At 42.5% G+C, this 22,943-nt stretch overlaps 1 protein-coding gene across 3 annotated transcripts in view; it reads right to left on the reverse strand.

Moving 5' to 3' along the window:
- Positions 1–125: 125 nt before the first annotated feature.
- Positions 126–22,943, reverse strand: part of dnajc5 (DnaJ heat shock protein family (Hsp40) member C5) — an 80,886-nt gene continuing 58,068 nt past the window's right edge. For all 3 annotated transcript variants that reach the window (XM_062979079.1, XM_062979080.1, XM_003220655.4), the window contains 4 exons: positions 20,179–20,296; positions 10,365–10,578; positions 6,577–6,748; positions 126–6,077 (listed from right to left, as the gene is read on the reverse strand). In XM_062979079.1, coding sequence (XP_062835149.1) covers positions 5,974–6,077; positions 6,577–6,748; positions 10,365–10,578; positions 20,179–20,288 — 600 coding nt within the window. In that variant the 5' untranslated portion in view covers positions 20,289–20,296 and the 3' untranslated portion in view covers positions 126–5,973. The remainder of the gene's footprint in view (positions 6,078–6,576; positions 6,749–10,364; positions 10,579–20,178; positions 20,297–22,943) is intronic.

Genomic DNA, 22,943 nt, shown 5'->3' on the forward strand with positions numbered 1-22,943 from the left:
TTCCAAATTTCTCAGTACATTCAAAGCTACAGGCCTTGGAACACAGCTGCTAAATCTCATCCTTGAAATCACAAACATATAAACTTAAATATTAAAAACAGGAGAAAAAAACAAGTTTTTGGCGCTTTGTTTGCATTGAAAACATTTATTTTACAACCTTAGTTTACTGATAATTTAGCAGTCTTTATTTTTTTAATTTTTAAGTTCCTATTCAGACATACAATACATAAAATACCATGCTAAAACATAAAATAATTCCTTCTGCTAGAACTGTAGGTATGTACAGGAGCTCAGTACTTGCGTGTGTTAACAATCCACAAAGTTCAGACAGCCACAGCTACTTACATACAATGTAAAGGTTGATCCTTTAAGTAACATAACAAAATATATATATAGATTCTATGTATATATATATTTATATATCATTGCTTTTCAAATGCATTTATACTTTTGATTGTATTGATTTTCTTTTCTTTATTCTTTTTACACCTAACATTTTTTTAAAAACACATTAGGATTTTTTTCCCTTCTCCCATCCCGCAAGTACAAGTGCAAAAGGAGACTCTTGTTACATCTTCAGGTCAACACAGACTTCAGACAACAAAATCTAGTAAAAAAATCAATCATGGGATCTACTCAACATTGCTAGGAAGGCTTGGCTCATTTCAAAGGGCTTTCTAAAGTTCATTGAAGCAAACAGAAGCCGATTAAAGGGAGCATTGGCTATACCCTTACTTTCAAACCAGAGTTCAGAAATGTTTTGGTTATTTTACTACAACTCCCAGAATCCATCAGCTATCAGGACACCCTCAGATGGCTTAAGGACTTTGGGAACTGTAGTCCACAAAAGGGAATCTGTCCAAGCATTACTTCATAATGAAGAGATTAACCTTGCTTTAATAGAGGAAAGCTATTTTTTAAAGCAAAAAATCCCCAAGAGAAGCAGGTCACAAGGAGAAGAAAACCCAAGAAAGAATGGAACAATGGCCGCAGCACAATGTGATAGCTACACACAAGTGCATACACTTAACAAACGCTTCCAGGTTGCCAAATGTGCTGTGATTCACACACACACACACACACATCCATGGCTCAACTTTGTGAGACAAACCCCTGCAATTAAGTACATCCTCAACACTGATGTAAGATGCATTAAATTACAAGATATAATAAAAGAGTTACACTGATTGCCTCTAGCAAAATTAAAACAAAAACAAAAAAACAACCACACACCATATATTTTTGGACTATATATTCGGCCATGTTATTCTGGAGACAAAGAGGGGAAAACACAAAGCTAATAAGGTTCCGCCTAAAAGGTGAGGGAGGCCATCTCTGCAATATCTAGTTTTGGAGGATCTTGTACCGTATATTCATGTGATTAAACACCATCTCTCCAAACGTATCTTTTGTGGGGTGAGAAATCCAAATCTTTCAGAAAAGAGGGAAAACAAGGAAGATAACAATGCAGATCTATAAAGGATCTAAAACAGTGGTTCTCAACCTGTGGGTCCCCAGGAGTTTTGGTCTACAATTCCCAGAAATCCCAGCCAGTTTACCAGATGTTAGGATTTCTGGGAGTTGAAGACCAAAACATCTGGGTACCCACAGATTGAGAACCAATGAGCTAAAAGGAATGTTAAGGGAAAAAAGCTAACATTTCCTTCCAAGGTTTCTGTTGGAACATAGTTCTCATCTCACTCACAAATGGATGAAAAATATGGCATTTCATACTTGCCAAGATGCCAACCATCTTCTTCCTTTTTTTCCAACTGAACAGCCAAATCTAAATGACTACCAGACAAGAAGTATAGGAACCCATACATGGCAATGATTATCCATGCTGCATTGTGTCTCACAGCACTGGAAGTAGTTGGAATCTGGTTTCCTCTATGCCCCTAATTATGGATTTTTTTCAAACCAGAACTTTCCTACCTTTATTCATATTCATCAAAATCTACCTCTTGTCTGTAGGACGCTACTTAGCTTTTCTCATTTCTCTTTTAAGATTCCCCACTAGCTTTCACAAAGATGCATTCAATAGTGTTTAAACACACGAATAAATCATTCATGTTGTAAGTGTTTGTTTGGGAAATAATGATGTGTTTGCATGGGATGCATGACTACTGTAGCCAGATTTCAGAATTAAGGCAGAAATCTTCCCAGTTTCGCTTATTCTGTAGTTTAAAAGAGTTACACAAGATTTCTATCCATTTCAGGCCCTTCACCAGAATATTATTTGCACAACGGAGTCTCTGTGGCTAGAATTATAAAATTCTTTCTTTAAATTCTTGGGAGTGCCAACCCTGCACCAGGTAATAGCATAGTAAAGTTTCCTGGAGAATCAATTTTTATCAACGGTTAGGAATACTGTTTTCCAAAACAGATTTTTGAAAAAGTTACAAACATTTCCTTGATTCTAGGTGTGATATCCATGCCAAGAACAAAATCATGTATTTCAATTTGTAGGATTCACTGATTTTGACAAAGTCACGAACAACAAAAATTTAAGCCGCCACTGGTCTCCTGGCAAATAAGGGTTTGGAAAACAGAAAGTTTGCTGTAAGGAAGAAAAGTCAACTTGAATTTGCTAATGCATCAAAATCGGGAGGATTATCTTGTACACTGAGTGGAAAACCAAGGCTAAAGACAGAAGATTGTGAGCTTCCCAAACAGCCTGCACTAAAAAGTTCAAGACAAACTTGTCACTCACATGGAAACATGCTCCCTTCCGCCTTTTCTAAAATTGCTTTGGCATATTTTCAAAATCCCCCAGAAAGTGCAACAAGAATCTTTAAAAAATGTGTATACGCTGCAGGAAACAGTAACTATTCAACACTGTTCTCACATTTCGAAATTTAAATGCATTCTTAGTAGCAGATGTATCTATTTCCATAACAAACTAGAATTCTGGCCTCACTTTAAACAATATTTTATCTCTTTAAGATCATACCACAGTCCCTCACTCTACTAAGCTATTTAAGCATTATTTAGAAAAAGCTTGAGCATAGTTTGAATCTATAGTGCAGAACAACAGAAGATGGTAACATTTGCATACTGATACACAGAAGCGTCATTATGGCTTTAGCAACAGAGTTACTAGAGTGGATTATGAAATGATGACCCAAAAGGATCTAATGAATAGCCTCAAAATCTACCTAAAAATGACCACAAATCACTATGTAAAAGTGCAAGACAGAAGACAAAGTGCCTTGAATGTATATTTCAACAGCTATTTGCGTGAAGCAGTATCTTATGTTGAAAATTAAATCAATTTGTTTCCACTGTCAACAAAACCATTTGAAATTATAAACACGCAGGGGGCTGAAGTCAGCATACAACAATGGTAAGGAGTTGTGAAAATGAAATTTCATTATCTTCTTGGCCTCGAATGGGGTGAAATGAATAGGATGGGGAAGTTGAGATTTGTGAAATTCTCTTCCATAAGGAAGGTCAAAAAGTTAGTAAAGTATTCGGTGAAATCTAGACAAACATCTATTCATATGTGCATTATACGGTTGCTTAGTATAGAGGTGGAAGTATGAAAGATTTGAATGATCACAGCAACTGTTTTAATAGTGTATTTTGTTAGCACACCATCAAAAAGTTAAGAACTATGTTTACACCTAGAGCAAATGGGTTGTGCATGCAATGCAGCTGGACCCCTCTGGAAAGAGGTGGGGATGGGATGAAAGTGCTAGGCTGACATTGAAAAAGGCCATTCCTGTCCACATGTCTACCATGATTTCAAAGTTCTTACTTTTCCTCTTTCTTCTGGGTCCAATGAGGGAAATAGAGTTCTCTAGAGAAAACATGCCAAGCCTGTGGAAATAAGCCACAGTGAAGCACCCCAAAAGAAATGTCTAAACAAAGTAAGCCTAATCCACAAATTTTGCAGAATGAGAGAATGGATAGAGTTGAAAGTATTATATCACACTGACAGCAGGGATAATATTTATGAATGCTCTCTTACATTAAAATCCTGCAAAATGGGATAGGGGAGTCAGGCAAAAGGCTCAGTTAGACAGCTCTTCCCTGAAGAGAGGAAGAAATCCCCATCTCACACACATATGGAGAATCTGTACTGGCATGCGATACAGTCGTTCTACCATCTCAAGTTTGAGTGTAACTTTTTCCATGAAAGGATAAGAGACAAAAAAAAAAGAGCAGAGGGAAGACTGCTTTTAAAAAAAGGTCAGAGTAGCCACTGCACTGCCCTGAATCCTTGAACATTCCTGGTTATATCCCTACAAAACAAACACAACATTTTCTAAAGCAAGACAGAGCAAGCAGTAAGTTACATCTATGGAGCCTTGATAACATCCACTCCATTCACACACTCCACACAATCTCCATTCATTATTTTCCCCCAAGAGTGTTCACTATAAACGTATCATCAGAGGGACAAGAGAAATGCCCAACTAAAAGTACCCTATATTTTAAAAAGAATTATGTGCAAAATATTTTTCTATTCAGATACAAGGAAATAGGAGTGATTTCTTTGCTTCTTTGCTTTGATAGCCATTTAGCAACCCTAAAAAACTAAACATAATATTTCAAGTGTGTAATGCATTGCAAAACAGTTAGCAAAATTCAGTGTTTTTGCTCCCATTTTACAAAGGGAGAACAGAGGTCAAAAAATGGCAAAGCCTGTTCAAGCAGCCAAATAAAGTTGCAGAATTCCATTCGCGTGCTCACTGTCTATGGAGCGAATCAACTCGGGTTTCACCTGAATTGCATAGCAGCAAACCTGTCTGCCATCAAATGTAATGTACACTCAATAAGCTGCCATTGCCAATAGTTCCCTGACTGGGGTGTATATATGAAACACAGTGCTACTTGCATTCTCACTAGAGGGTTTTCTTTTTAAAATGGTCATTAAATACATGCTAAAAGTGGGCATCCAGAATATATAACATAAAGTGGCCATTAATTTCTTTAGTTTAGGCTTTTTCCCTATGTAAAGGAGCTTCTTGGGGAAAATATCAAAGCAATGACATCTTACATACTATGGCAATATATAGTCCGAACAGCAGAAATCTAAAATTTGCTTTTGACTATTTATTTGCTTCAACTTCATTCAAGCTAGACAATGAGAATATACATCAGTTTTTCATGTCCATGCACAAGTAAAAAAAATGGCAATATCTGATTATAAATAGTGCAGGGGAATGATTCGATTTGAACAAAATTAGTGCGCACTTAAATTTAAAATGCAGAGAGATAATTCAAGTAACATCTGGTTTTGTAGCAAAACCCACATTTTGGCCCTCTCCCACAAAAGAATGTAAAAAGCAGCTGACTATCAGATTATAGTTTGAAGATGAAACAGATAAGCGAGAGGAAGATTTTGAGACAACTTCATTATTTTTAAAACAATTCTCCTTTTCTCACAACATTAGCATTTTTCAAGGTAAGTCTGGTGAGACAGAAGTGTAAGGAGCCAAGGGAATGGTGCAAAAATGTTGGAAATTGTAGTTACTATCAAGTGGATGAGGAATAGCAGCCTTCAAGGGATGTTCGTAGCTCAACTGTACAGAAGTGTGGAGGCTTCTGTGACAGATCTAACTTCTCTTTGAAAAATGCTTGTTGTTTTTGGCTGGTATCACTGCTTAAAATGCAGAACGTATCCATCACACTCATTGTGATAACTCCTCAATACATTACAACACAAAGACGTTTATAACGTAAACTCCACACATGCTATCTTTTTTTAAAAGGAAACAAAACAGACCAAAGCTAAACTGCTTTAAATACTGCATGCTACAGTACTTCCATGTATCATCAAGATACGACACTGAAGGTGACAAAAGGCGAAGGGATTACAAAATATTTTCAGCAGGTTGAAGGCTGCCCTCTTTCTGTGGCAGAACATCTCCCTTCCCATATTCTATTTCTAATGTCCATGATTCTAGTGCTGGATTGGCCATGTTATTTATTCTTATCCATTGTAGTTAACAGTGCTTCCTTAACTTAATTAAATCCATCGGTATGGTAGCTGGGGTGGGAATCTGCCGTGAGCTGGGTCGTCTCTGTAGCTGAGGCTGGCTGTATCACAATTGGGGTATCTGAGGCCTCTGTAAAACAAAGGAAAAAGGATCCCGGTTATTGTCAGATGCCCCGAGTCCCTTCGGGGAGATGGAGGCAGGATAAAAGAATAAAGTTGTTGTTGTTGTTGTTGTTGTTGTTATTACTTTATGGTGCCTCTGGACTAAAAGTGAATGAAACCCTGGCTTACTTGAGCAAATGTTGTGATTCCTTAGTTGTTCCCCCCAGATACAGCCTTCAGCATGTTCTGAAGGCAAATGGTCCTGAAGTCCTTCAAACTACCCAGTCTGCATCAGCCAATTAAGATTTGCTTACGTTATTTTTCCACTCACCTTTTCACCAGCCTGGACATGACTATCCCTCTGCTTTAAACAATAACAAATCCTACAATCACAATTAAATAAATTTAAAAATCAAATTCAAAACACAACTATTTTTGTTGCCTAAAATAGCAGTGTAAACCTCACAAACTTGCCTATCACCTTTGACATTTCATCTTTCAGTGGGTCTGAAAGGGCCAAGACTTACCCCTCTCATCTGACTGTAGCTGCGCCTCCAAGTCTTCAGGAGAGACATAGTATTCTTGCTCTTCGCCTTCAGGGGGTTTCGGTTTACACTTCCCACAGCAACAGTTACAGCAACAACAGAGACAGCAACAGCAGTAGCAGCCTGTGACGAGCCCACAGAACACAAACAGTGCCTGTCGAGGAAAAGAGAAAGAAGATATAGTCAGAATAAAGAGCCAGCTCTGTTCTTGGGGTGGAATCAGCTTCTCTTGTTATTTATTTATTTATGGCTCTTTTATCCCGCCTTTCTCAGCCCTGAAGGGGACTCAAGGCTGCTTCACAACATTGACAATGCCTTTAATAACATAACACAGTACAATAAAAATAACCGTATCATTAAAGCAATTAAAGCATTTAAATCCATACAACAAGTTAAAATCACGTGATTCATAGGCATAGTCCAGGGCTGTTCCATAGGTCAATTACACATCTTTCGTATCTAATTATTGCACTAGATTTTTGAAGTACAGTAGAGTCTCACTTATCCAACATAAACGGGCCGGCATAACGTTGGATAAGCGAATATGTTGGATAATAAGGAGAGATTAAGGAGAAGCCTATTAAACATCAAATTAGGTTATGATTTTACAAATTAAGCACCAAAACATCACGTTATACAACAAATTTGACAGAAAAAGTAGTTCAATAGGCAGTAATGCTACTTAGTAATTACTGTATTTACAAATTTAGCACCAAAATATCATGATGTATTGAAAATATTGACTACAAAAATGCGTTGGATAATCCAGAACGTTGGATAAGCGAATGTTGGATAAGTGAGACTCTACTGTATTGGTCAAAGAGCCACGTCTTCACTTTTTTATGGAAGGTCAGGAAGGAGGGAGCTAATCTAATCTCTCTGGGGGGGGGGGGAGTTCCATAGCCAAGGGGCCACCACTGAGAAGGCTCTGTCTCTTGTCTCCGTCAATCACGCCTGCGAAGAAGGCAGAACCGGTAGCAGAGCCTGTCCAGATGATCTTAAACTCTGAGATGGTTCATAGAGGGAGATATGTTCAGACAAGTAAGCTGGGCCAGAACCCTTTATAGGCTAAAGCCAGTACTTTGAATTGTGTTCAGTAGCAGATTGGCGGCCAGTGGAGCTGGTGCAACAAGGAGGTTATATGCTCCCTGTATGCAGCTCCGGTGATCAATCTGGCTGCCGCCCATTGGACCAGTTGAAGTCTTCAAAGGTAACCCCATGTAGAATGCATTGCAGTAATCTATTTGAGATGTAACCATAGCATGAACTACCGTGGCCAAGTCAGACTTCTCAAGGTACGGGTGCAACTGGCACACAAGTTTTCATGCCCTTAGATCTAATACTAGGCCACCTGGAATACAGCAGCTGAAAACAGTTCCTTAGGCATACGCAGTAAACTCTTCCAAACATACTGAACAGAGAATCTAAAACAGTATTTGATCAGAGTCTACACTGCCATATAATCCAGTTTCTGATCTCAGATTATCTGTTTTTAACTGGATTATATGGCAGTGTAGACTTGGATCAGATACTGGATTATATGGCAATGTAGATCCAGTCTTAGTCAACTGGCCAACTCAAGCCATCACCTTGAAGCTCTATACAATCCCTGAAATACCTTTTCCAATTCAGTGCTGCACAGCTTTGACCTGACACCATCTCAATGTGATTTATGAGCCAGGATGGGGATTCTGAGTGTAATTAGCATGTTGTGACTCACAGTTGCTATGTGGTAAAATAGCAAACTGATGGGAATCATTTAGTCATAGATTAAAAATCAAAGGTTACTTAGCAGATGCATGGGCCTAAGATATTCTAAGAACTACCACTACTAGCCATCCCACCAATTCTGCAAAAATGATATTTCTGCATGTAGCCCTGGAAAGAAGAAAATGCCTCCATTATATAAGCAACTTTCCCCAAAGTTTGGGCTACATGCTTGCACATTTTGTGTAAACCTCAATATACTTTATCTATTTTCCTGCTGTCATCAGCTACATTTTCAATGTGCTGATTACTTTATTTTCCAAACATTACTATAATAGATCAAAAATGTACCCAAAAGCACTGGTAAAGCTGAGCTACATCCTCAAATTATTTATGAAATGGCAAAAGGGGAATTTTTCCAGAACCCACACCTAACAGCAGTTTCTGCTTCTCATAAAAGGACAGGCTCCTTATCTATAACTGTATTTCTTTGAGTGGTCATCTGTGAATTCACACAATCCCACCCATCCTCTCCACACAGGGGTCATGCCACCTCAGATCTCAATATGCTGCAGCTGTGGCCTAGGAACTAAGGAGTTTTGGTGGCAAACCCCCATATATATATGAAAGGTTTTGGCGGTAACCCCACCACCGCCACCATCCCGAGGCTATAGCCTCGGGATGGTGGCGTTGGTGGGGTTACCGCAAAAACTTTTCTGCCTAGTGATTCTAGAAAGTTTAGAATAGTGCGCTGCACCTGCACAGAATACCCAATTGTGTGATTCACACAGATCATGAAGAAGAATAGCAAATTCTCTCAAATATTGCATTCAAATAATTTCTCTTTCAAGTCAAAGCAGCCATGGTAGAGGGTAATCATGATATTAATCAAAATGGGAAATAATGAAACTTAAAAAGAAAGATACCACAACTTTAAAAGCTAGAAGACCACAAAAACTTTCCATATAGTAAACGTGTCATAATCACTTTCAAAATGCAAGGTCCCTACAAAAAAGCATTCTAGGATTTTCAAAACATCATATTTCACATGTTGTTCACTAAATAAAACAAGCTCTTCCTTTTCCTACAGAACCCATATTTTGTTATGAATGTTATTAATGAAGAAAACGTATTTAGGATCAGTTGAGCAAAAGAATTTGTAAAATATATATTTTAATACAAGTACTTTTAACAGTGCTGCCAATGGTAATGAAAATACAGTTGAACCTTGACTTTCCCAGATTTTACTTTCGCAGATTTGGTTATCGGCATACTTGCTATCAATAATTTAAAGTTTTATTTTGTTTTTTGTTTTGTGGACTATTTTTAAAAATTGCAGTCAATGTTCATAAATTAGAAAATATAAAGAAAACCAAAAAAGTAAGTCATAAATTCATATTATGTGTGTGTTTGCTAAACATGGTCAACAATATTGAAAGTTAAGGGTTTTGAGGCGGGGGGGGGGGGGGGGGTGGCTAGAGATAATTTTAATTTTTCAATTTCTGCTGTGGTCCTACAGCCAGCAAATGTGACGTGTGAGCTACATTTTCTTCTTTCATATAGCAAGCAATATTGTTTTGAAATTATACCTACTACAACATGTGTACATTATCAGACATGTTTTCTGTCCATGTGCAAATCTGAATAATAGGTGGAATAACATGTTATTCATTAACATTTATTTACTAAAGTTGCAGATATTACATTATTCAGCTCCAAATAATTTTTCCTGAAACAGAGAAAAGATTTCCTGAAAAGAAAATCTAGAGGTCATGGGAACATTTTGAAGCTGCTAGACTCTCTTCAAAAATTAATGCACCTTCTATTTATACACTGAAACCCATCAAGATTGCAAGATAGGATTCAATCATTAATATGATGACTACACAGGATTACTATTGTTCTAAGCCAGCCTGTCCTGAACTGGTGCCTTCCCAATGATTTGGACAATGACCTCCAGTCACGCACTACTCTGCCTAACACTGATGGGAGCTGATGGGAGAGAACCTGTTTGAGAAAGGTTATTCTAAGCCAACAGCATATCTATAATAGTCATTACTCACCTTTGCCCACCAGCTGGACAGCACAAAGTATGTGTTCACGTTCTCTTCTCCAAACTGCTCTGCTACATAGAGACCCAAGGAACCATACTTATCATAAATATTTCGTTTTGTAGCATCAGTCAATATCGCATGTGCATTGTTGATCTCTTTAAATTTATCTGCAGCTTCTGGATTATCTGGATTTTTATCAGGGTGATATTTTAATGCCAGTTTCCTGAGGAAATAAAAAATCATATTAAGAATGAACATCCAGTTAAAAACTTAGAATAGTTAGTTAATATTTTGGAGAACCTTTACTCATCACCAATTCATAATATCCAGCAAATTAAACTTCCTTTGGAGAAACATCCGTCTTGTAAGAAAGAGATTTTTGTTAAAAACAAGATATTGCATTTGAAAACAAATATTTCCATATAGAATATCAGTAATTCCTTCCAGGAAGATGGGAATACCCTCACTATATTGTTAAGAAAAAAACTAAGTATAAACAATTACTTTTCTACTACAGCCTTCCCAAAAATGTTTTAGATTTCATTTCCCACTGGTCCAAATCAGAATGATTAGAAAAAATGGGAGTTATACTTCACTCATCTGGATAATACCAGGCTAGGGAGGGCTCATGTCAACCAAAACTATTTGATATAAGCCAGCGATCATGAAATGACCACTTCCTCATTGTGATTCTGCCATATAATCAGGCAGATTTAATGTGGCTTGAAAGAAATTCTCCCCTCAAGCCACATTAAAACTCCAAGATTTCAGTTCCTTTGTCTTCCTCACAAATCTCTCTTTAGGAAAACCCTTTTTCCCTGGCAATGTCAAGCCTGCAGTTGCTTTTACCTAATCCCCCTAATGAAACAGGAAGCAGTGCAAATAACTTTTCTTGTGCCAAAACTCCCCAATTTCTTGCCTCTCTTGCCCTGGGTTCAGGTTCAGGGTGACTGCAATACATACTGGAAGATACTTTTTATTTATTTTAGAGAAATGTAGTGAATGATTGTAATGTAAATTGAGATTTGCCTGTACAAGAAGGTTATCTTCTGGAACCTGTTTTGTTTTAGCCTATATTAGAGATTATTTGGAAGCTATCTTTCTCCCTACATTAGTTCAACACATAGGTTGCTGCTGACCTCTAGTGTGAAATTAAGTAAACTACAGCATTGCCTGAAGTCTGCAACTGCAACAATGTCTAAAACTGACATTCATTTCCCCTGAGACATGACAGTTTAGAGCAAGTTCAAAAGATGATTTTTAAAATGTTCAGTGTGGAAAAAGATCTTTTTCCAAGATAAGACTTTCCACTGAGTCAGAGGAGTTTCCTTCACTTGGTTGTTGTGTGTTTTCCAGGCTGTATGGCCATGTTCTTCTGGAAAACACACAACAACCCTGTGATTCCAGCTATGAAAGCCTTCAACAACACAGTTTCCTTCACTGCTCAGTAAAACGTTTGACGACGTGACCGCATAAAACAATGTGGTAAAGAGAACTGATCACAAAATATGTATGGACAGGTTGCTTACCTGTAACCATGTTTCTTCGAGTGTACTCTGTGAATTCACACTAATGGAGAAGCTGCGCCTGCGCAGGTTCCGACGGAAACTCTTCCAAGCTGAAGTTCAAATTTTGGCGGTAACCACGCCCCCCTTCCCAAGGGGCATATAAGGCAGCCCCAGGCGCCCGCTCTCCAGTTCCTACGCCGCCAAGGCAACGAGAAAGGGAGAGGTTTGCCAGAGGGGAAGGAAGGGCGGGTTTGTGTGAATTCACAGAGTACACTCGAAGAAACATGGTTACAGGTAAGCAACCTGTCCTTTTTCTTCGTGTACTCTGTGAATGCACACTAATGGAGACTGACACGCTAAGGTCCCGGATGGTGGGACAAGGCAAACTCGACAGCCAGTGAATGTCCAAACATAAGTTTATTAGGACACATTGCGATAACAGTCCCAAGAGACCAGTGCAAAAAATTGTCCGAAAGGACCAGTGCAATGCAAACATGAGCATAGTAGAAGAGAAAAAACATAACATATAGAAAAATATTCCATAAACATAATAGAAACACGCAATTGCGTATAGTGCATATAAACGCTCTCCCAGGGGGGAGAGGGGAAAAAACATCATGCCCTTTGACATACCCGCCAGGGTCAATAAGGCAATAAGGCAATAAGCAACCGAGCAACTGCTCAACACAATCAGGGAAAAACATATCCCCAGAGGTAGGTATGGGGAGAAAAACTGGCCCATAACTTGAAGGAGAGGTATAGAGAGTCACCTGCGGGTGAGTATAGTCAGGATAGGCAAGATGAGAGTACTGATCTTGCGAAGGCCGAGTCCTTTAGGGCTTTATTGTCTAGCCTGTAGTGAGAGACAAATGTAAGAGGGTTCGACCAGATTGCCGCTTTACATATGGAGTCAAGCGGAATACCTCTAAGGAAGGCGGTCGAAGCCGAGAGGCCTCTAGTCGACCTCGGACGGATGGATGGAGGAGGAGGGCGCTTGGCTAGTTCGTAGGCCAACTCAATGGCCTGCACAATCCAAAGGGACAACCTTTGGGAAGAGATGGGGTTACCCAACTTGTCCGGGGCATAGGCGACAAAGAGTCTTTGAGTCTTACGGATGTCCTTGGTACGGTCCCTGTAGAAGAGGAGTGCCCTGCGAACGTCGAGAAGGTGCAGTTTTTGCTCGAGAGGAGAGGAGGGGTTAGAGAAGAAAGCTGGTAGGACAATGTCCTGATTGAGGTGGAAAGCTGACACCACCTTAGGGAGAAAGGTAATGTCCGGGCGAAGAACAGCGCGGTCATGGTGGAAACGTAGGTAAGGCTCATCGACCCTGAGAGCAGCAAGCTCGGATGGCCGTCGTACCGACGTGATTGCCACTAGAAAGGCCAGCTTCCACGAAAGCAATCGGAGATCGGTCGAGGCAAGCGGTTCGAAGGGAGCAGAAGTGAGTTGAGAAAGTACAAGTTCGAGGTTCCAGCCCGGCGTAGGTGGTAGCGACGGTGGGCAGATGTTGTTGTAGCCTCGGAGAAATGTTTTAATCAAGTGGTGAGAGAAGAGAGATGGCTGACCATGGCGTTGAAAAGACCAGGAAAGAGCTGCAAGATAAGCCTTAATAGAAGCGAGAGAGAGTTTCTTCTCGACGAGGGTCATAAGGAAGTCGAGGACCACCGATACCGAGGTTGGAAAGGTGTCGACGTTACGGGATCGAAGGAAGGCGTGAAAGCGAGAGAGTTTGTAGGTATAAGCCTTGGTAGTAGACGGCTTATGGGCTGCTCGAAGAACATCTTGCAGGTTCTGCGGAAGGGAGGCTAGGTAAGAATCCTCCATGCAGTGAGATGAAGGGAAGGAAGGTCCGGGTGAAGAATTTGGCCGTCCTCTCTCGAGAGAAGGTGCGGCGAAGGAGGTAGAGGGCGAAACGTTCCTCTGGAGAGACGAAGAAGGGCTGGATACCACGGTTGGCGGGGCCAGGCCGGAGCTATGAGGATCGCTGTGACCGAGGTCGAGAGGAGTCTTTCGAGAACCTTCGGTATGAGGGGAATCGGTGGAAAAAGATAAAGCATCTCCGCTGACCAGTCCAGCAGAAAGGCGTCCCCTAGACAGCCGGGGAAGGAGTTCGGGGGAAGTCTCGCTCCGTAGCGGGGTAGCTGAGCGTTCCGGGGAGACGCAAAGAGATCCAGAGTAGGCCGTCCCCAGTGTAGGAACAGTCGAGGATCTCGGGATCGAGCTTCCACTCGTGAGAGGAAGATGTCATCCTGCTGAGGGCATCCGCCAAGTCGTTCTGGGCACCCGGAAGGTGAATCGCGGAGACCTGTACGTCGTGGGCTATGCACCAAAACCAGAGACGGGAGGAGAGGTGCATCAACTTCCTCGAGCCCGTACCGCCCTGTTTGTTGATGTAGAATACTGCTACCAGATTGTCCGATTGAATGAGGATGGACTTGTGACAGATGAGGCGGGAGAAAGCTTTCAGAGCTTTGAGAATGGCGAGAAGCTCGAGGAAGTTTATGTGGTTGGTCCTCTCGGATGGGGACCAAAGATTCTGGACCGTTAGACCGCTCATGTGGGCTCCCCAAGCGTAGGTGGAGGAGTCCGTGGTTATGGTTAGCGAGGGCGGGGTTGGATGAAATGGAAGGCCCCTGCACACGTTCCGGTGAGACGTCCACCATGAAAGGGACTGGCGGACGATCGACGGTACCGACAAGTACTTGGAGTTGTGGTGGTAGAACGGCTTGAAAGTGTCTATAAACCACCTTTGTAGGACCCGAAGATGCAGCCTGGCAAAGGGGGTCGTGAGAACCGTGGAGGCCATGTGGCCTAGAAGGACTTGAATGGCACGGGCTCTGACCCTCCGGGCGGATCGACATAGGGCGATCTGGTGGCGGAGAGCTAGGAATCTGTCGAGCGGTAGTGAAACAGTCTCTGCGACGGAGTCGAAGAGGGCTCCGATGAACCGGATTTGGGTCGACGGGGAGAGATTTGACTTCTCGGCGTTGAGTTGGAGGCCGAGAGATTTTAGAAGACGCAGGGTGAAGGAGACGTGGCTTTCGAGAAGAACAGGGTTGGGTCCGACCAGAAGCCAGTCGTCCAGATAAGGAAAGACCGTGATGCCATGTAGCCTGAGGTGGGCCGCTACGGCGGCGACGACCTTGGTAAAGACCCTTGGAGCCGTGACAAGACCGAAGGGTAAAACGGTAAATTGGTAGGTTTGGTCGAGAACTTTGAAACAGAGGAACCGTCTGTGAGCCTCCCGTATCGCCACGTGGAAGTAGGCGTCTCGTAAGTCTATGGAGGCAAAGTAGTCTCCCCGCTGCAGCATCGGGAGGATAGAGGCAATAGAGACCATCCTGAATTTGGAAGGGCGAATGAATATATTGAGGGCCCTTAGGTCCAGAATGGGGCGTAGCCCGCCCCCCCTTTTTGGGACTGTAAAGTATCTGGAGAAGAAACTTAGAGGATCCAGTTCGGGAGGGGAGGGATGGATGGCCCCTTTGGCCAATAAGGCATCGATTTCGGCCAGTATTTCTGGAGAAGGAGTTGAACAGAGAATGCGACCTGTGGGTGGGAGCTCTGTGAACTCTAAGGCGTAGCCGTCTTGGACAATGCGAAGAACCCATGCATCTGAAGTAATGGATTCCCACCGACTGTAAAAGGGGGCCAGGCGGTCGGTGAAGGCACAGGAGGGTCGAGGTAGCGTGGGCTCTACATCGGTAGCGGATGAGGAGCTTTGGAAGGGGATGGCGTCAGGCACGCCGGTTAGCCTGCGGAGGAGCGGGGGTGGTTCGACCGCGTTGCTTTTGCGGATGAGGTCCCCAACGAGGTTGGTGATGGCTTTGATTGTTCGAGCCTGAGGGCCGCTTGAAAGAATGGTGTCGGAAAGATTGTGGCGGGAAGCGGCGGAAGCGGTGAGGGAACCAGCGGGTGCGCTGTGGTTGCGGTTGGTCGCCACATTTAGACGCAAGAATTTTAAAGTCATGATTAGACTTGAGCTTGTCGTCGGTACCGGAGTTAAATAGTCCGAGTGCATCAAAGGGAAGGTCCTCAATGACCTGTCTGGAAGATGAAGAGAGACCCGAAGACCTCAGCCAGGCGTGACGACGGATGGATATCGCGTGAGCAATCATCTTGCCCGCAGTATCGCCTGTATGCTTCGCCATCTGTATTTGGTGGTGGGCAAGCGAGTCAGCTTCCTGTTGGAGGGTAGTAAGGACGGAGCGGTCTTCGTCCGACAGCTTAGTGAAGAAGGGCTGTGCCTTCTCCCAGATAATTTGTTGGTAGGCGCCCATGCAGGCTGCATAGTTTGCCATCCGGCAAAGCAAAAGGGCTCCAGAGTAAAGTTTTCGACCCACGGCGTCGAAGCGCTTCCCTTCTCTGTCGGCCGGAGTGTTCGACTGACGACCTGAGGATTGAGAGGCCTTGACGACCAGGGAGTTGGGGTCGGGGTGGTGTTTGAGCCACTCCAAGGTATCATCGTCGGTACGGTACCAAGTCTCGATCCTCTTCGAGGTCGGAGGAATGGAGGAAGGGGTTTTCCAGGAGGCCTGGATAACATCCAAGAGATAAGGCAGGAAGGGGAGTAGCGTGGCCGGCGGAGCTTGGGCCTGCACCCTTTTGAAAACTGGATCAGACACTGCCTTGGAAGTCTGTTTGATCTCCAAACCCAGGGCGTCGGCCATTCTGACCATTTGATCAGAGAAAGCACGAATATTGTCAGTAGGAGAAGGCGGGTCCGCCTCATACGCATCGTGAGGAGGAGAGAGGTCGAGACCGAGAGAGACTACCGAAGCAGAGAGAACAGAGTCTGGGCGGTCAATGTCAGCATCTTCCTCCTCAGGCCCTTGGGGGGACTGAGGGGGAGAAGAAAGCACAGTCTCAGGGGGAGGCATGGCCTCGCGAGAAGAGAGTGCCGGGAGCCGAGAATCCTTAGAGGCTGAGGCCTGGGCCGCCCGAGCCAGGCGAGCCGTTTGTCTACCACGCTCCGGTGTCGAGGTGGGAGGGAAGAGCTGTTGGCGGGAAGAGTGAGGCGGCGCAGGCGGCTCCGGTACCGGCACCCTGACCACCGTTTGGGTACAGTGGTGGGGTGAGTCCTGCAGCTCCCCGTCGGATAGGGGGTGCAACGGAGATTGAGAAACGTCCCTAGGCCTCTGGGCTGGCACGATAGGAGAAGACCTTCTCGAGGAGGTTGCCGAGGAGGACAGCGGGTCTCTCTTTGAGGAGGCCGAGGAGGAGGAGCGCTGAGTCAGCCTTTTTTTGTCGGCGGTTGCTTGGATGCAACCCTCAAGGACTTGCCAGGTGTGGGAGGAACCACAGCTGAGTCAGATTGCGCTCGACGAGACTCCTCGTGAGCCCTCTTAAAGGCTATCTTAATGGCAGAGGAGGAAGGCGGGGAGCCGATACGAGAGCGGATCGACGTCACCGAAGCCAGAGAGCTCGACGTCGAGGAAGGCCCCACCTTCCCGGAACGGGTTGATACAGTAGCCGTCGTCACAGTACACGGCGGTTTTGCCGGTTTAGCAGTCCTGGAAGTCCTGGACGCCCTGGACGAGACCGAGGAGGCTTTAGTTGTCGGAGGCTTGGCTGTTGGCGCCGACATCGCTCTCAGAGCTGAAGAAGACGACGCACCCGACGTCGACGGAGTCGGTTCTGGCGCGAGAGATCTTTCGTAGAGCGCCGCTCTAAGCCTAGCGGCTCTGTTCTTTCTGGCCTGAGCTGTGAGAGCTAGGCAGAAACGGCAGGTACCGACCACATGAGCCTCGCCAAGACAGAAGAGGCACTTGGCGTGGCCGTCCGAATCAGGAATTTTAGCAGCACACTGCGTGCAGCGCTTGAAACGAGTAGTAGACATGCGAAGAGTCCGAAGTGAACCTTGCGGCGGAAAAAAAGGAACTGGAGAGCGGGCGCCTGGGGCTGCCTTATATGCCCCTTGGGAAGGGGGGCGTGGTTACCGCCAAAATTTGAACTTCAGCTTGGAAGAGTTTCCGTCGGAACCTGCGCAGGCGCAGCTTCTCCATTAGTGTGCATTCACAGAGTACACGAAGAAAAATCTGAAAATGCCTAAAGAATGTACAGTAGAGTCTCACTTGTCCAACATAAACAGGCCGGCAGAACGTTGGATAAGCGAATATGTTGAATAATAAGGAGGGATTAAGGAAAAGCCTATTACACATCAAATTAGGTTATGATTTTACAAATTAAGCACCAAAACATCATGTTTAACAACGAATTTGACAGAAAAAGTAGTTCTATACGCAGTAATGCTATGTAGTAATTGCTGTATTTACGAATTTAGCACCAAAATATCACGATGTATTGAAAACATTGACTACAAAAATGCGTTGGATAATCCAGAACTTTGGATAAGCGAGTGTTGGATAAGTGAGACTCTACTGTAGTATAGAAAATACTCAAAATACTGTGCTCCATAAATGTGACATATCAGCTTTCTGAAAATGTCAACATATCTTATCTACATAACTATTATAAACTGTCCCAAAAAAGAACTGAGGTAAAAATGAGGTGATGAGAAAGTTTCCAGAGCTAAAGAGGTTAAGATGGAAAGTTTAGCTGTTCTCAGATTTTCCTCTATATTTACATTCTAAACTCTCAATCTTGCAAATATTGTGACTAGGATTATGTTTCTGATAATAATTCCAAAAGCAATATATTAAAGCTGATCCACAACTTAAAAATAATTTCACTTATAAATCAGCATTTTTAAGTGTGATTTTTAGTAGAGATTCAAATCAGAAAATTTGACTCAAGATCATATCTGAGTATACTTGACTGCCCCTATAACTACTCTGAATATTCATTATGTGTTTATCTTAGCTAGTAATGCACAAAACATTAACAAAGCTAGATCAGCCAAGTTTCTTCCATTATACTTTTTCAAGATTTCCTTTAATTTGTCTCACAAAATAAAGTCTATTCTCAAATAAAGCATCTCGAGCATTGAGGATTACCAGGGAAGAAATCCCACTGGAGCATTGTAGCACACCAAAATACTTGGGAGTTACCTTGGACCGTGCTCTTCTTTACAAGCACTGCTTGACTATCAAGCAAAAAGTGGGCACTAGAAAAAATATCATACATAAGCTGACTGACACAACCAAACACCGTGAAGACATCTGCCATTGCACTTTGCTACTCTGCTGCTGAATACGCATGCCCAGTTTTGAATGCATCTCACCACGTTAAAACAGTGGATGTGGCTCTTAATGAGACCTGCTGGATTATCACAGGATGTCTATGCCCAACAACACCACAGGAGAAATTATACTGTTTAGCTGACATTGCACCACCTGACATGCATCGAGAGGTAGCAACCAGCAATGAAAGGACCAAGACAGTGACTTCTCCAGCCCATTCCCTGTTCAGATATCAGCCAGCACACCAACGCATTCAATCAAGAAATAGTTTTCTAAGATGTACAGAGATATTCTCAGGAACACCTCAGCAAGCGAGAGTCCAAAGGTGGCAGGCTAAAACTCGGAACCTCAACCTATGGCAGATACTGAATGAGAGACTCTCTCCTGGGCACACAGAAGACTGGGCGACTTGGAAGGCGCTGAACAGACTGCATTCTGACACGAGATGCAGAGCAAACCTTAAAAAATGGGGCCACAAAGTGGAGTCCACAACATGTGAGTGTGGAGAAGAGCAAACCAAAGACCCCCTATTACAGTGGTTCTCAACCTGGGGTCCCAAAAATCCAAGCCAGTTTACCAGCTGTTAGGATTTTTGGGAGTTGAAGGCCAAAAACATATAGGAATCCCAAGTGGAGAACCACTGGCCTATTACAATGTAGTCTGAGCCCTGCCTCATGCACATTGGAGGACCTATTTATAGCAACACCAGAGGCACTCCAAATGGCCAGCTACTGGTCAAAGGACATTTAGTATAATGCCAAGTTTTTAACTTTGTTTGTCTTTTCAAATACATTACAGCTGTACCCTTGGTTCGCTTCTGACACGATAAAAAACAAAATAAAGTAATTAGTATATCAAATGTGAACAGAAAGTTCTCATAGTTTACACCAAACAACTAGCAAAAAGGAAGTAAAATAGGACTGGGTACATGAAAAGTCAACTCTGTATAAGATTGACATAATCAGAAACAATAATCACTTGAGTTATGAGGCAAACATATATCATCTGACAATATATATTTTGGTATACTCATAAATTAAAAGACTAGTGTCATTTCCAGTGCTCTGCCCCAATCAAATCAGGATGGTGACTGAAATATATAGAACAATAATGATGAACTGGCTGGCCCAACCAATCCTTTCTAAGAAAATACTCTGTGTGCTTGGACCTTACCTGTATGATTTTTTAATATCATCTGAGGTGGCATTTTTGTCCAGTCCTAAAACATGGTACAGTGATTCCCCAGATGTAGACAATGAACGTTGCCTCTGGTCTCCCATCATGAATTAACCTGAAATGGAAAAAAATAGTTTTAATATATAATGAACTCAGTTTGCAACCTAGAAAAAGAGTGTTATATAGAGGGCAGAATGCTAAATCTGGAGAGGAAACACCAGGGTTCATATTCTCCTTAAGCTGAGAAATCCACCTGATAACATTTGCCAACTTGAACTTTGAGAATCCCCAGTAGGCTACTGAACATTTTGACAGACATATTAAGAGCATATTTAGGAGATCTTATTGTGAAAATCAAGTGGGACTTCTTTATTTAACATGTATTTTATAGAAATATATTTTAATATGTATCTTTCTCAGAACTACATTTTAATATGTGTGTTTATGGAATTTTTACAATGTTTCTGTGTGCTGTGATCCACCTCAAGCCACGAGGAGAGGCGGGTAAGAATTATGATGATGATGATGATGATGACGATGATGATGATGATTATTATTATTATTAAAGAATGGTGCTTCCCAAAGGAAGAGCATATTAGAAAATATAATATTATTTAAATATTAAATACCAATTCCACACTTTTTATAGCATGCTTTAAAAGTAACATCTTCCAAGAGAATGTACCTTTTAAAAATATTTCCTGCAGTTCTTGATTAGTTTAAATTCCATACTATGTGTTTCTGTAGCCATTAATATCTTCTTAAAACTATCCAAATAAAAGCCACAGCATGCAAACAGAACAGTATAGTAACAGTAAAAATAACAGAATCATAGAACTATAAAGTTGGAAGAACATGACCCAAGATGGCAAAATGCACTGCTCCTCAGTCCTAGATACCAATAAATGTATACTCTACATCCACTGTCCAAATAAAACAACTTTCCTCATTATTCCTTGTACTATTTGAAAAATGACAAAGAGAACAGCAGGATGTTAGTCTCTCATTACCCACTTGAAGATGCTTTGCTACCATAATTGTTCATTAGGACACAATGATCATAACAGGTCAGACTTACTGATAATTTGTCCTTCTAGCTCACTGCTGTGTCTTTTAGTGGAACACAGCAAGATGCACTTTAAAAGTTTCACACACTTCTTGCTTTGAAGATGATGCAGTTTTCAATCTGTATTTTAAATCCCTTCTATATGACAATCAAGATACACCATGCCTGAACATAACAGTGTAAAACCTCATAAGCACTAAAGGTCCTGTCCAACACATGCTTGCTGTAGCCTTCTAAATACTCACAAAAGTTTTATCTATAAAAAAAAGTTTGCTAGCCGGCTTGGGGCTCTCAGAGTAAAGAAACAAAAATCCTTCTGTCCTGCAGAGACCTGCTGTGTTTCTAAACCATGCTAGAAGAGAGGTCCTATCTTCTCTGGTAGTCCACCTGGTTTTTGTGTCAGATGGAGATCAGAGGATGCATCGTTTTTCCTTCACCAGTCCCTTCTCACTCTCCTGCATGGTATTCTACATATTTACCTTTACCTCTAGCTATCAAACTAGTGCTCAAATAAAAGCTTGATTCATTCATTTGCACAAATGGTCATAACAATATCTTGTAGTAAAAAATTAATTCATGCCGATTGTCATTTATGAACTGTTTATTTCATTCTATTAGTGGTTCTCCCCCTTCTTTCTGACTATATTATTTATACTAGTCATCTTTTTTTCCTCTAAGGCTTGGGATACCTCAACTACTTATCTTCACAAACTAAGCCGCCCAACTTCTTAGACCAACTGGCTTGACACTTGCAGTAAAATTTTCAATGATAGTATTATTATTATTATTATTATTATTATTATTATTATTATTATTATTATTATTATTGACACAAAGACATAGTATGACACAGCAACAAGATATATATGCTGGATTTCGTATCACAAAATCACAAGTCGAACACTTCCCAAGTGTTTAGGACTGTGTGATGTATTTTCGGATGATGCGCGCAGATCCCAGTAAGGTGTCTTTTTGCAGCTGACAGATAGTAATTTTGTCATTGTTTATTGTTTCCAAATGCCAGCTGAGATCTTTTGGCACAGCACCCAGTGTGTCGATCACCACTGGGACCACCTGTACTGGTTTATGCCAGAGCCTTTGCAGTTTGACTTTGGGGTCCTGATAACAGCTGAGTTTTTCCTGTTGTTTTTTGTCAATTCCACTATCACCTGGTATGGTGACATCAATAATCCAAACTTTTTTCTTTTCCACTTTCCCCCCTCGATGGGTGCCACCCTTGTTGTGGTGGGGCCAGGCCTTAACTGCTCCAAGGATGCTGAGAGCTGTGCTGGTGGTAGTATAACTACTACATTGACATGATCGCTCCCGAACGTCCCCTCTCGCTGCGTGGAGTTGCCTCGGCTCCCTGGTTCACCGGGGAGCTGGCGGAGATGAAACGTGGGAGAAGGAGACTAGAGTGGTGCTGGCGGAGAACTCGCGACGTTTCTGACCGAGCACGGTGTAAAGCCCCTATTAGGGCTTATTCCGCGGCGTTGCGGGCAGCCAGGAAGGTTTTCACGACTGCCCGCATCGCGTCTGCAACAAATAGATCTTCTGAGTTGTTCCGAGTTGTTGGGGAGCTCCTCCACCCTTCTCAGTGTGGGGGGGCACCTGACTCCTCGGCAACTCGGTGTAGCGAGTTCGCTCACCATTTTGCAGACAAAGTCGCTCAGATTCGTTCCGACTTGGACGCCAG

Source organism: Anolis carolinensis, chromosome 4 (assembly GCF_035594765.1).
Source record: "Anolis carolinensis isolate JA03-04 chromosome 4, rAnoCar3.1.pri, whole genome shotgun sequence".
Classification (NCBI taxonomy): Eukaryota; Metazoa; Chordata; class Lepidosauria; order Squamata; family Dactyloidae; genus Anolis; species Anolis carolinensis.